This window comes from Phaseolus vulgaris, chromosome 7, assembly GCF_000499845.2.
Source record: "Phaseolus vulgaris cultivar G19833 chromosome 7, P. vulgaris v2.0, whole genome shotgun sequence".
Classification (NCBI taxonomy): Eukaryota; Viridiplantae; Streptophyta; class Magnoliopsida; order Fabales; family Fabaceae; genus Phaseolus; species Phaseolus vulgaris.
In genome coordinates this window covers 37,036,196-37,048,578 of record NC_023753.2, presented here as the reverse complement: position 1 = coordinate 37,048,578, position 12,383 = coordinate 37,036,196, and the positions used below count along the sequence as shown (strand labels likewise).

General features: G+C 29.7%; 2 protein-coding genes across 3 annotated transcripts; both read left to right on the top strand.

Annotated features, from left to right (window-relative positions):
- The first annotated feature begins 760 nt into the window (after positions 1–760).
- On the top strand, positions 761–3,418 carry LOC137830503 (bZIP transcription factor 50). Its single transcript, XM_068637902.1, has 3 exons — positions 761–1,281; positions 1,774–1,997; positions 2,940–3,418. Exons 1-3 carry the CDS (start codon positions 896–898, stop codon positions 3,206–3,208), a joined length of 879 nt encoding a protein of 292 aa, XP_068494003.1. The 5' UTR covers positions 761–895; the 3' UTR covers positions 3,209–3,418.
- Positions 3,419–8,869: 5,451 nt separating this feature from the next.
- LOC137830516 (copper transport protein ATX1-like) lies at positions 8,870–12,029 on the top strand. Of its 2 annotated transcripts, none has more exons than XM_068637918.1 (3): positions 8,870–9,043; positions 10,282–10,357; positions 11,541–12,029. In XM_068637918.1, the coding sequence occupies exons 1-3, from the start codon at positions 9,032–9,034 to the stop codon at positions 11,837–11,839; spliced, it is 387 nt and encodes a 128-aa protein (XP_068494019.1). In that variant the 5' UTR covers positions 8,870–9,031; the 3' UTR covers positions 11,840–12,029. The 2 variants fall into 2 exon arrangements, with proteins under 2 accessions (XP_068494019.1, XP_068494020.1); XM_068637919.1 differs by having other exon boundaries at positions 8,957–10,072.
- The last annotated feature ends 354 nt before the right edge of the window (positions 12,030–12,383 follow it).

The window sequence follows — 12,383 nt, the reverse complement described above, 5'->3', positions numbered from 1 at the left end:
CAAAAAATAACAAGAATTTGAACAACCTATGGAAAGAAAAGGAGTTTGAAAAATCTCTAAAAATAACAGAAGTTCAAAAATCTCCTAACAAAAGTAACAGGAGTTTATAAACCATCGAAAAATAATTAAATTTTCAGGAATTATTTAAAATTATGTTAACGTGCTAGATCTTAAAAAAAACGTAATTAGAGAGAAAAAAACCATCAAAAAGGGTAAATATAATCCGATTTAAAGTAATTTTTTTAGTGTGTTTTTACTCACAGTTTTTATTAGTTGATTATTATTTTTTATTCTACATCACTTGTTTATTAGAAATCGTATTAAATTGTTGTTATAATAAAAATTTAATTATATATAGTAAAATATTCTAAACATCTAGAGATGAATTGTACATAGAATGTAACATTAGTATTTTTTTTTTTTTTTTTTGACTCATAGTCTCTTCTCACTATTAGTTTCCTATGTGTTTTTGTTCCACCATGTTTTAATTTTTTTATCATTTTTTATACTGGTGTCCTTTATTCTAAATTGTGTAACATGATTTTAAAATATTATCCGAGACAAAATACGAAATTAATTTGTATACATTAAATGAAGGAGTCCATATTAAAATTTCAATTCTTTTTAATTAATAATGTAAGTATTTTTACTTTATATTTTTCTTTGAAAAAAAACTTACACGTTTTGTTAAAAATCTATTTTAAAACCGACTCCACGTGTAAAATGTATGCCACGTGTACGCGACTCATTGGTCGAGTGACGGCACATACTCATTCACGCGGTTCCTCACTGTTCTTCTTTTTCTTCTTCCCCAAGTTTTTACAAACGCAAAACCCAAAAAATTCCCAATAAATGTTTTTTTTTCTCCCAATTTCAATTCAAATTCTTAATTCCCATGGACTCTCTCGAACAAACCCTACTCACCCAATTCGATTGGGATTCGTTCTTCGACCAGGTGCCGGAATTCGACGCCGTTGATTTTTTGCAGGATGACACCGCTCCTGTTACCGTCGCCGGCGACAATCCCTCCCCGAACGACCCCGTTTTGTCCCAGATCGAGAACCAGCTCATGGACCACGCCGAAAACGACGCCGTCTTCTCCGGAACGATGTTGTCTGAGTCGTCTGAGTCCGAGTACTACAGGCTTCTTGAGGAGATTCTGGTGGAGCCCGAGGAGGGCCCGGAAAGTGAGCGTTCCAAGACTGAGTCTGAGGAAGGCTCCGAAAAAGACAGAACGGATGATGCAATCCCCGATGAACCCACTTCCAAGAAGTTAAAGAGGTAAAAAGAAACTCTTATGTTTTTGCAGACAGTGTAAATTTTTCAGTCATTGGAAAAAGTCATATATGACAGTGGATTTCTAACAGACAGTTTGTAATAGAATGAAAGGGTGTGTTTGGATGAGTTTATGCAGAAGAAGAAAGTGGAATTTACTTTTTAGTAAGTTTAAATTAGCTTATGTTTGATGTAGTTGGTTACATGATTGAATTATGGTGGATGTTGTAGTTTGCTATCCAATTTTGTATAGATGGAATATAATGTCAATTTGGGAGATTTTATGGATTTAATTTGCACGGAATGATTTGTGTTTCGAGAATTTGGATGTTGATGGTTGTGTCGTGATATCGTGATTACTGGTTAATAATCAAGTAGGGATTGGTTGTATGTTGTATTTTATTTTGTGAAGATTTTACTGGAAACAAAATCTGATGGGGTGTTTTATGATGATTGTTGTTATGTTCTTGAGAGCTGTGTTCAATGTGTGCTTTTCAGGAAGCTGAGGAATAGGGATGCTGCCGTGAAATCGAGGGAGAGGAAGAAGGTTTATGTGAAAAACCTGGAGATGAAGAGTAGGTATTTAGAAGGGGAATGCAGAAGACTGGGGCATTTGCTTCAGTGCTGCTATGCTGAGAACAATGCTTTGCGGCTTTGCTTGCAATCGCGTGGTGCATACGGTGCTTCCAAGACCTTGCAGGAGTCTGCTGTGCTCTTGTTGGGTAAGGCTTGCTACGGCTAGTCAAATTACCATTCTTCTATTGCTATTGCTGTTTTGTTTTAGGCATTCATCTAGGTGACAATAACAATAGTGCTTGATTGACTTGGTTTCATGATTTGGCGTATGGTGGTTTTGCCTACCGCTTTGGTGGTTTTCATAGATGAATTTTATGCTAACTTTTTTTCTTCTTCATGTTTTGGCATCGCCAAAGCATTAATAAGTTATAACCTTGTCTTCGATGACCATTGTTTCTGTGAACATATCTACAATCCAAGCTAACTTTATATTAAATTTGAGGATGTGTGAATCTAACTCATTCAAGGATATTAAGCCTTTTTAAGCTGCTAAGTGATATTTTTTTGTCTGTCTGGTAACTTTCATGGTGTGTTCTTAATATTTTTTGAGGTCCGGATACTTCGTATTTTCTTTAGGTGTTTTAAGGATCAAACCAAGTAAGGTAATGCTATGTTTGGTCTGTATTGAAAAGGCACACGGGTTAGTTTAACGAAGTCATATAGATGTTAAAACATTTAATTATTCATAAGTCTTTATAGTTAAAAGTCTTTTTCTTTTAGTTCCTGTACCTAAAAGCCTCTCAATTTAGTCTCTTCATATGTAACTTTTAATTCCTTTTAGCCCCTACACATCTTTCTAATTTCTTTTAATCCCTATGGCGAGAACTAAAATGGATTAAAAATTATATATGTAGAGACATTACTAAAAATGTGATGAGGGACTGAAAAATCACTAAATGGCTTATCACTCACCAAACAAGAAGATTCATTTTTTTGCATGCTGCTAGACTGGAAGTGATTCTTTGATTTAAAAAAAAAAGAGATCACCAAGTCTCGTGTGGACATCATTAATGAATTATGAAATTGAGTGATGCAGATCATGTCAATTAGATGTCATTTTAAAAGTTTTGTTCATGTTCATATTGCAGAACCTCTGCTGTTGGGTTCCCTGCTCTGGTTCATGGGCATCATGTGCCATCTCAGCCTGCCCCTAATGCTGTGTCTCACAGCAGTGCTTCCAAGAGAAAGCATCGTACAGAAGGGCTTAAGAAGGGTAACTCAAAAAGGTCCAGAAAGTAATATCTCCAAGTGTTTCCAGATGCAATCATTTGTAAAGAGTAGAAGATGCCGAGCTTCAAGAACAAAGATGAAATTCATTTTAATGATGTTCCAAGGTTCTATAACTTCTAAAATATGAAAGCTTTCTATTCATTTCTTGTTTCTTTCTTTCTCTTTTTTGTTTTATTTCTATTCTACAGATAGGGTCGTGATTAGAAAATATGTAAGCCAAACTCGTCGGGGTTCTGTGATATATTTTGTCAGATGCTATGTTCATTAAACTTGTCACCGGACCATAACATGCTGCGTTCTTATATCTTTAACATGAAGGATGTTTGTGGTTTTGGCAGGTTAGGTCTCATTGAAACTTATTGCACCATTTTGATACCCCTCTTATTTTTTTGTTATGCTGTTTTAGTTAATTGATCTAAATAGTTTTTCAACCAATGATTACAAGTTTTGGAGCAGAGAAGTAGTATCTACACATGGAGAATTTGGGTTTAACTTGGAAATCATATTTTGCACTAGTGATATATTCAAAGGATGAAGTGTATGGAAATAATACTTCTCGGGTTTTGTGTTGCTGAGTTCAATCTTCTAGCAGTTTCACTAGTGGGAGCCCTTTCTCATATGAATCACTGAAATATTTCAAGCCTTAGTTTTAAATTATAATTTCAATGACACCAATCTAAATTTATAATTTTTTTAGATTAAATTCTACTTATTTTTTATGTTTGTTTAATCTCTTCAATTTTTTAAAAAAAAGTTAGTCTTTCTATATTTTTAAAACGATTCATTTTAGTTATTTTCACTATTAAACCACGAAAAACGTTAATAGAATCTGAAGTGATTGTTATGTATACTACCGAGTTGCTCGTTTATTTCTACGTTAATAATATTTTTTTTAAAAGGAAAATAATTGTTGAAATGTTACACCATTGCAGGAACGGGTTAAAAGGGAGCTTTTATTCCCTAAATTAAAAAAAAAAAGTAAGGTCAATGTTATTAGTTGAACTTGTTATGTATGTAATTTTAGTATAAATGTTATTAATGAAAAATCAAATGTATTGGTAAATGATATTTTAAATTAAATCAAATCATGTTATGATGAAAATTATTCGTGCTAAAATATCATAATTTTGAAATTAAATTATAAACATTATATAGGAAATAAAAAATATTAAAATAAAATGAATATTTCTGAGTACACAAATTCATGTTTTATGAGTTTTGATCTAATTTAGAATTAATTTTTATATTTAAATTATCTTGAGTAATACTTAAATACTAATTTTAAATAAATTTTTATTAAGCCACTCACTTGTGCTTTTACTATAAATATTTATTATATATATATATATATTACAAGTAATAATATATTTTTCTACTAATTACATTTTTAATTAAATCACATATTAATTATTATTTTTCTATGTTAAATTAGTTCATTCACCTATTTTGTAATAATTTAATTCAAAAATTATTTCTCATTACTTTATGTTTTAATATATCATCATATAATTAGTAAAACATTAGATATTTCATTTTTTATGAGTTTTATAATTAATACTTCAATTTAGTTTGATTTAAGTATACTTCATCACACTCACAAAAGAACAACACACTTATGAGATGTCACATATTATTCAGAGATCACACCACATTCATACATATCATATATCCATCATATTTTTCAAAATATATAATTTATAATTTATAACATACACAAAAATTAACGCAATTAAATATTGTTACCCATAATTATTGAAAAAAATTTCGTGCTTAAATAATCTTTGCTTAATGAGATAACTCCAAATAACATAATTTATTATGCCTTCTTGCTCAAACACTTACTCTACCCTCGAGTGTGTTCACAATGTTTAAATGATATACTTGTTATATCTCTTTCAACAAGTTTTAGAACATAAAACACATGTTTCACTAAGCTTGAGTGATCATGCTACTACTTGAGCCATAATGGGACTACATGATCTCCAATATTCCATAACCCATGCATCACCACACTATTCTCATTAGAATGACAAAATTCCATCATTTGAACAAATATCTTTTTCAGAAGAGAGTAAGTTATCTCGATTTCTTTCTCATTCAAACCATAAATTTTACTTGAGTCCCAATCATTTGTGTTTTCATACTATTTATTGAACATTAGTCAACAATGAAGATAATTATTATGCACAACTTAAGCAAGAAATCACCATTTGAGTAAGATAATATTTGAAACAACATTTTCAATAGAAAAAATAATATTGAAAACAACATTTTCAACACACAAAAAATCAATTATGATTTAAACATCCAAAATATACTAAAATTAATTTAAACGGTAAACTAACTTCAAAAGAATCACTAATATCATATAAATTTTACATTTCTCCAAAAAAATTATATGCAAGATTATACCAAATCAACTTAATTACCATTTTTTTCACATACTTGAGCAAATAATCTATTGATCAGATGCTAACATTAACTTCTTTTAATTCATGTATATTGACAAAGAATCAATAAAACACCAAATATCAAACCTCAAAACAAACTCAACTTTGATTAGCTTACCTTAATTCTTTTTTTATTGTTTCCTAAAAATGTAACTTGCATCACAGTAAATCCTAGTTACTATCTAAACTTAGAGAAAATTCAGAGAAAAAATTGATTTTTTAATGAATTAAATAATGAATGACTATATTTGTAGAAAAGGAAAAGTAAAATAAAAATGTTAAAATTGATTTATATGTAAACTAGCACTACTTAATACACATATTAAAAAATTAAAAAAAAATATAGTTTTTGTTTACAATTTAACCTATACATATAATTTAATTTTAGCATAAAAAAACTCCTCCAAGCATGAGATTGTAGATAATCATAACTCCAATCTTATTCTAATGTTTATTTTACCTACAATCTCTCTCTCACACACACCTTTTATATAACCAACCACACCTATTTCTGAATCTTATAATTTTTTTGGTGGCAACAACTCATTAATTATTGAACATCTTAGGTTATCTACTTTCTCTCTGTCTTCATTTTAAGGTGAAGATAGTACTGCCATAGATTGTGACTTTGTACTACACAATTTCATTTGGAATCCAACAACATTGCCAAGTACAACCCAATTTTTGAAACCAAACAAAAGTACAATGCAATGTTGCTTAAGAAATAAAAGTTGTGTTTCTTCTACGCCATATTGTGTGCTTTAAGGAATGGATTCCACTCATGTTTCATGATATTATCCATTTCACATTATTGCATGCAAAAGCATCCAATGTCAAAACAAAATGCTTTCTTTTATGTTCCACCAAATCCAACATATTATCAAATTATAACATTCTTTTCCTTTAATTTTGGCTAAAAAACAATCACAACTATTTTTTTAGACAATTCATCTTTATGGTAAACTATTCATCATATATTTAAATCTTAATTTTTTATAAGTTGAATGTGTTACAAATATATTTTAGAATAAAATATTTTTTAGGGCACAATTTATTTAGATTGACTAGAAAATAATAAAGAAAAAGAAAAATAAAAAACCAATGATAGAAAAGAAGTGATGAAATATATAAAATAAATTATTTGAACAAGTACATTGAAGAGTGAGATTTACGTGAAGAAAATTCAAATAGTTATTTTAACTATTAATATATATATATATATATATATATATATATAATTAACTATAGATAAAAACGTTTTATAACATATAAGTGAGTGCAAACTTCATCTTATAAGTTGATTATATAAGATTGAGTTCAAATTCACTTCTTGATATATATCAGAGTCATCTATAAACTATCTTAACGAAAAATTGTTAAACTCAAAATATTCATTATTTAATTTTTATTCGACTACCCATAAATATGTATTAATAGAAAATGGATAAAAATTTATGAGCATCTACTCACACCAATATTATAAAGGTCCACAAATAGTATAATGATTTTAGTATTGTGTGATATACTTGAATTTTTCCCTTAAGTATGTGAAGACACTGCTACAAAAATCTCATTCCATGACAGATTGTATATCAAACATTTAATAAGAACTTTGATGGTGGCATGGAGATAGTGTGTACATTCACTCTTTAAACATTTCAGTTATACACTTGTAGACTACATAATATTATTGGTTTCATGATTTAGATTATACAGATTTTAAATAAATTAATGATCGTAGTATTGTAGTTTCTTGGAATTTCAGTCCATAAAAAAGAAGGAAGATATTTAAAATGTTTTTACGGGACTTTCAACAAGATAATTATAACTACTTCTTTGACACTTCTCGTTTTTCCTCCTTCGTTCTCTAGTATACTTCAATGATCTCTCTTTCACGGGATCTCAGTTTTCTCCGACAGATGGATCTTGGTTCTCTCGGACAAGTGGATTTCGGTTCTCTCAAATAGATGAGTTTCAATTCTCTTAAACAGGTGGATGTACCTACAAGGTGCTCCAATTATAAAGTCATAATCAATTTAATTAAGTGATAATCTCTCTAAAAAACACTCTACTGACCTATTAATTAAGTCACCTATTTATACAGTTTTTTATTGAACTTTATCAATCTTATTGAACATTTACTTTTTGTACTTTATATTTATTAAGTATATTCTTAATATTTTGAGGTTGATCTTTGGGTCTTGATACAATATTAAAATTGATCATTATTTTATATTTTCATATTTTATAATTAAAGTCATCATCACATGATATTTAATAGATCGAGATTTTTTCTGTCATTACGACCTCTTGCCCTACAACATTTTACCTCAAAATATAAAAAAAAGAAAGATATATTATAAAGTGACTCCTACATTCATGCATATGCTTACCTTATGACTTCTTTTAATCGTAATAACTAGATTTCATACTATTTACTCAATTATTATTCTAACCAAACTATACACATCACATAAAGTTGTGGATTGCAAATCAAATATCTAGAATTAACTTTTATTCTCTTTATGAATGTGGATTCAATTTTAGTTAGCACCACTAAAATTGTTTTTAATGAACAACCTTCTTCAAATAAATCTTATGTATGTAACTTTATATTCCTTTGTTATCCATTAGGCGCATAGCACTATCTTTCCAAAGTTTTTCATATTTTTGTTCTAAGCATTATCTCTCAAAAGTTGTACCTCAAAAACTTTGCTATCGTATGAGAGAATAAAGATTTTGACCAAATTTTTTAGTTAGGTAATTTATTAGTCCTTGTATTTTCTATTTTCAAATGATTTCTTTTTATTACATGAATTAGAATAATTATGGTAATATTTTAGGAGTTAGTTCACTATATGATGTGAAAATGATTTTTATGTGATTTAAGAAATTAAGTATTTTTTGTGAACCTTTTCCAACTCCCTTTATGTTACAGATATTAATTATAAACAGAAAAAAAAAATCAAATTGGATCATAATAAAAGGTATACTTTAAAATAGAAGTAAGAGAAGCTACAGAATAATTTATCCGAAATTCTTTTCATACATGCTTTTTTTAAAGTGCTTTTCATATATGATATATCAACATTTATATTTTAATATAGATGTTAAGATATCTCTATCATAAAAGTATTATAAATTTAAGATATAAATTTTATAACGTCTTCAAAAAATTAAGATTTATGTTATGAAAGTAAAATATTATTCTTTTATTTTAAAAATATATATTGCTTTGACTATCAAATAAACATTAAATGAATTAAGTTAAATTAAACGTAAAAGAAATTTAAAAAATGATATAGATCAATATAATATAAAAACAAAATATGAAGAACAATCTGTTCCGTGATCCTAGTGTTCTGTCTTGCATCACACGCACTCTCATTGTGGCTATAAAGGCACCACTGTCCACAAACATCTATATTCCATTACCACCCACTGTTTGAATCTTTTGTTACTCCTTCTCTGTTTCTTCACTTTCTTGCATTCAAACAACAATGTCTTCTCAGGTCCTCAACCCATTTTCTGTTTTTTCTTTTCTTTTCTTTTTGTTCTTTACTCAGTTTTCATGTCCTTCATCATTGTGATTCTGGGTTTTTTTTCTTTTTTTTTCTTATTTTTGTTTTGCATGGTTCTTGTTCTTGGTGTTTGTGCTGAACTTGAAGAGTTTGAATTGAGAGATTATGATTATGTTGATACTTTTCTGTTTTCTTTATAGTGATTACTGATTTAACAAGGTTTAAGGATTGTGTGGTGTGGGAGGAGTGATTTTATTGCTTTATATTGGTAAAGATGGAATCTTTTGTTTGAAATGTGATTGCCCATGAAATTTAATTAGTAAAAAAATATGATTTTGTTTCAAAGCTTTTGTTTTTCCTTTAGGTTAAGAATCCTAATAAGTATTGCAATTTATTGGGTTTGCGATTTTGAGTCTCAATTCAGAGAAAGTTCAACATCTGCTCATGAGAATCCTTCTGAGAAGTCGCAGATACATGCTTCCAGTCTGAAGGGTTGAAGTTGAAAGTGGTTTTAGTTGTTTTGTTCTTATTAATTTAATTTTCATGGATCTTCAGTTTCTGTTCAAATAGTTGCAGAACTTGTTTGTGTCTAACATATCTTATGTTCTTATCACTTTTTATGATTTTTCTTCCCAATGATTTGCTTCCAATAAAGAATATATTTGCTAGATATAAAATTCTAACATTATTGCTTGCAAACAAACTAATTAAGATATAAATTCAAATCTAATAGCAAGAAAGTAACAATGGTTGGTTCTTCCTTGTTTGTTAAAAGTCTAAGTTTATGGCCCCGTTATTTTAAAAGTCGATTGCAATAAACTGATTAAAAGCTGTGATTTTGTTTAGTTTAGAGGACTGGTTGATTCTTACAGTCTTTGAATATGACTCCACTACGACAGATCCTGTTGTTTACATTTTTATATCTTAACCTTCAAAATCTAGTTTTATGTCAGATCAGATGTACTAAGTTCACAAGCACTCACTTTCACAACAGGAATTGAAGGGATCATTCTTTTATGTGTTAGTATAATATTCTCTTGTGTTTGATGCCATTGTATGCTTAATTCCTCTGCATGTTCCATTTCTTTCCCTTTCTTAAATTGATTTAAGTTCATGTTAGATTTAAGTTACGAGTTTGTTTCTTTCATATATGGTTGTTGGGGGTTAAGATGAGATTATTTATTCTTTTCTCTCCTCTTCTAATCTTAATTTTCTCATTATGGTTGCAGACTGTTGTCCTCAAAGTTGGTATGTCATGTCAGGGGTGTGCTGGAGCAGTGAATAGGGTTTTGGGAAAATTGGAAGGTATTTCTCATTCCTGCTAACTATTTGCCACTATCTGATCCAAAATAAAAATGATCTAGTAATTGTAGCAATGTAATATATTGCATATCATTTTTTTATGGCAGGGGCTTGCCCTTGTCAATTTTTCATTCAAAGTATCCTGCATGTTTCACAATAATTCAGAAGTTCTGTTCCATTTCTTTCCTATGTAAAATACTTCAAATGAGTATAATGTCATTTTTAATGTTAAGCATCAGAAGTTCTGGTTAATCTCTGTCTTTCTTAAACTTCTTGGCTTTCACTGTTAGGCTGATACTTGTTTGATGGAGTTTCAAAAGCTTTTTATTTTCCTAACTACCGTGTGACACTCAATGTGATGGAAATAACTCAATAACCGTTTTTGGTACTTATGTTGTTCTAAGATGGATATGACAAGCAAAAGTTTTGTTCCATTCCATGTCCATTATTAGCTTTAGCTTCATAAGAAAGTTTCTTTCTGATGGTGTCACAATCCAATTCAATGAAACTTTGAATATTCCCATAAAAAGATCATGTTCCCCTTACTATATTGGTCTGAAATTTCTTTAGCCTGGAACATTTCACAGCTAACATTGTCATCACCATCTGTGACATGCATCAACTTTCTAAATTCTGACATTGTGCATACCATTAAACAGATAACATTTTCCTAGCGAGTAGACACATTAATATTGCTAAATCAGAACCTACTCAAGCCATAACTGTTGTGTCAGTTTCCTCTGATTGAATGATGAAATTAGAAACTATGGCTAGAAGTTTGTATAATTAAATTCTACAAGTCTCTTGGTTAATTTGCTTCTATGGTTTTTGTTGATGGAAGAAGAAAACATACTGCCTCGAATTTTAATATGCTGTGTCTGCAAAGGTTTTTCATAAAATAAATGATTTGTGTCTTGTTTCTTGTTTCTTGACTAAAAGAGAAGAATAATTTTTCTTTGTACTCATATAGTTTCATTTGTATTCTTCACATTTTGTTTATTTTTCTAGGCAAAATGAATGTTCACGTTTTTACTCATTTCTTAGAATGAGAAAATGGGAAGTTATACTTCTACTTTCCAATAAGAAACAAGTATAAGATTGACCTCCTTTTAGCTGTGTTAATGGCCCTTTTATCCTTCAAAATTTCTGCAATGTTATATCAAAATAATGGTGTTAATATTTATAGGTGTCGAGTCATTTGACATTGATCTGAAGGAGCAGAAGGTGACAGTGAAGGGAAATCTTCAGCCAGATGAAGTTCTGCAAGCTGTCTCCAAAAGTGGGAAGAAGACTGCATTCTGGGTGGATGAAGCATCACCTGAAGACAAGCCTTCAGAAACTGCACCTGTTGCCTTAGCTGAAAATCATAAACCTTCAGAAACTGCAGCTGTTGCCTCAGAAAACAAGCCTTCAGAAACTGAAACTGTTGCCTCAGCTGAGCCTGAAAAGAAGCCTTCAGAAACTGCCATTGAAACTGTTGCCTAAGGCCTATGTGTCCTTCTATTTTTCTATTCTATGTGAAAGTAGGTCTGTGTTCAATTCAAACAGTACTTGATGTGCTTTCTGCATATCAACTATTATATTTTGTGTGATGTTACTGATATCTAATCTACAATAACTCTTGGTCTGTGTTTCACATATGAGATACATTTCAACTATGCTATAACTTAGAATCTGAACGTGTGTTCCTCTTGGCCTCTTTTCACTGTCTTAGTTTTTAATATTTCAAAAGGTTTTGCTATGATTTCCTTATCCTATGATTTCCTTAGTTTTATGTCAACAACAGTCATATGAGACTAAAAATAGAGTACAAAACTAAAAAAATAGAGGGAGCTACTCTCTCAAATGGTGTCACTGGAGAAAAATATAAGTGTTGTAACTAGGAGGGAGATACAAGGTAGAAATGCAATTGAAGTTATTTAAAAATATAAAATTATGTTTTAATTAAGATTATTTAAATTTTTTAAAAATGTTAAAACTTCTATGATTAATATAAATTTATACAGAAAGTGAGGGGGAATGGAGTAGA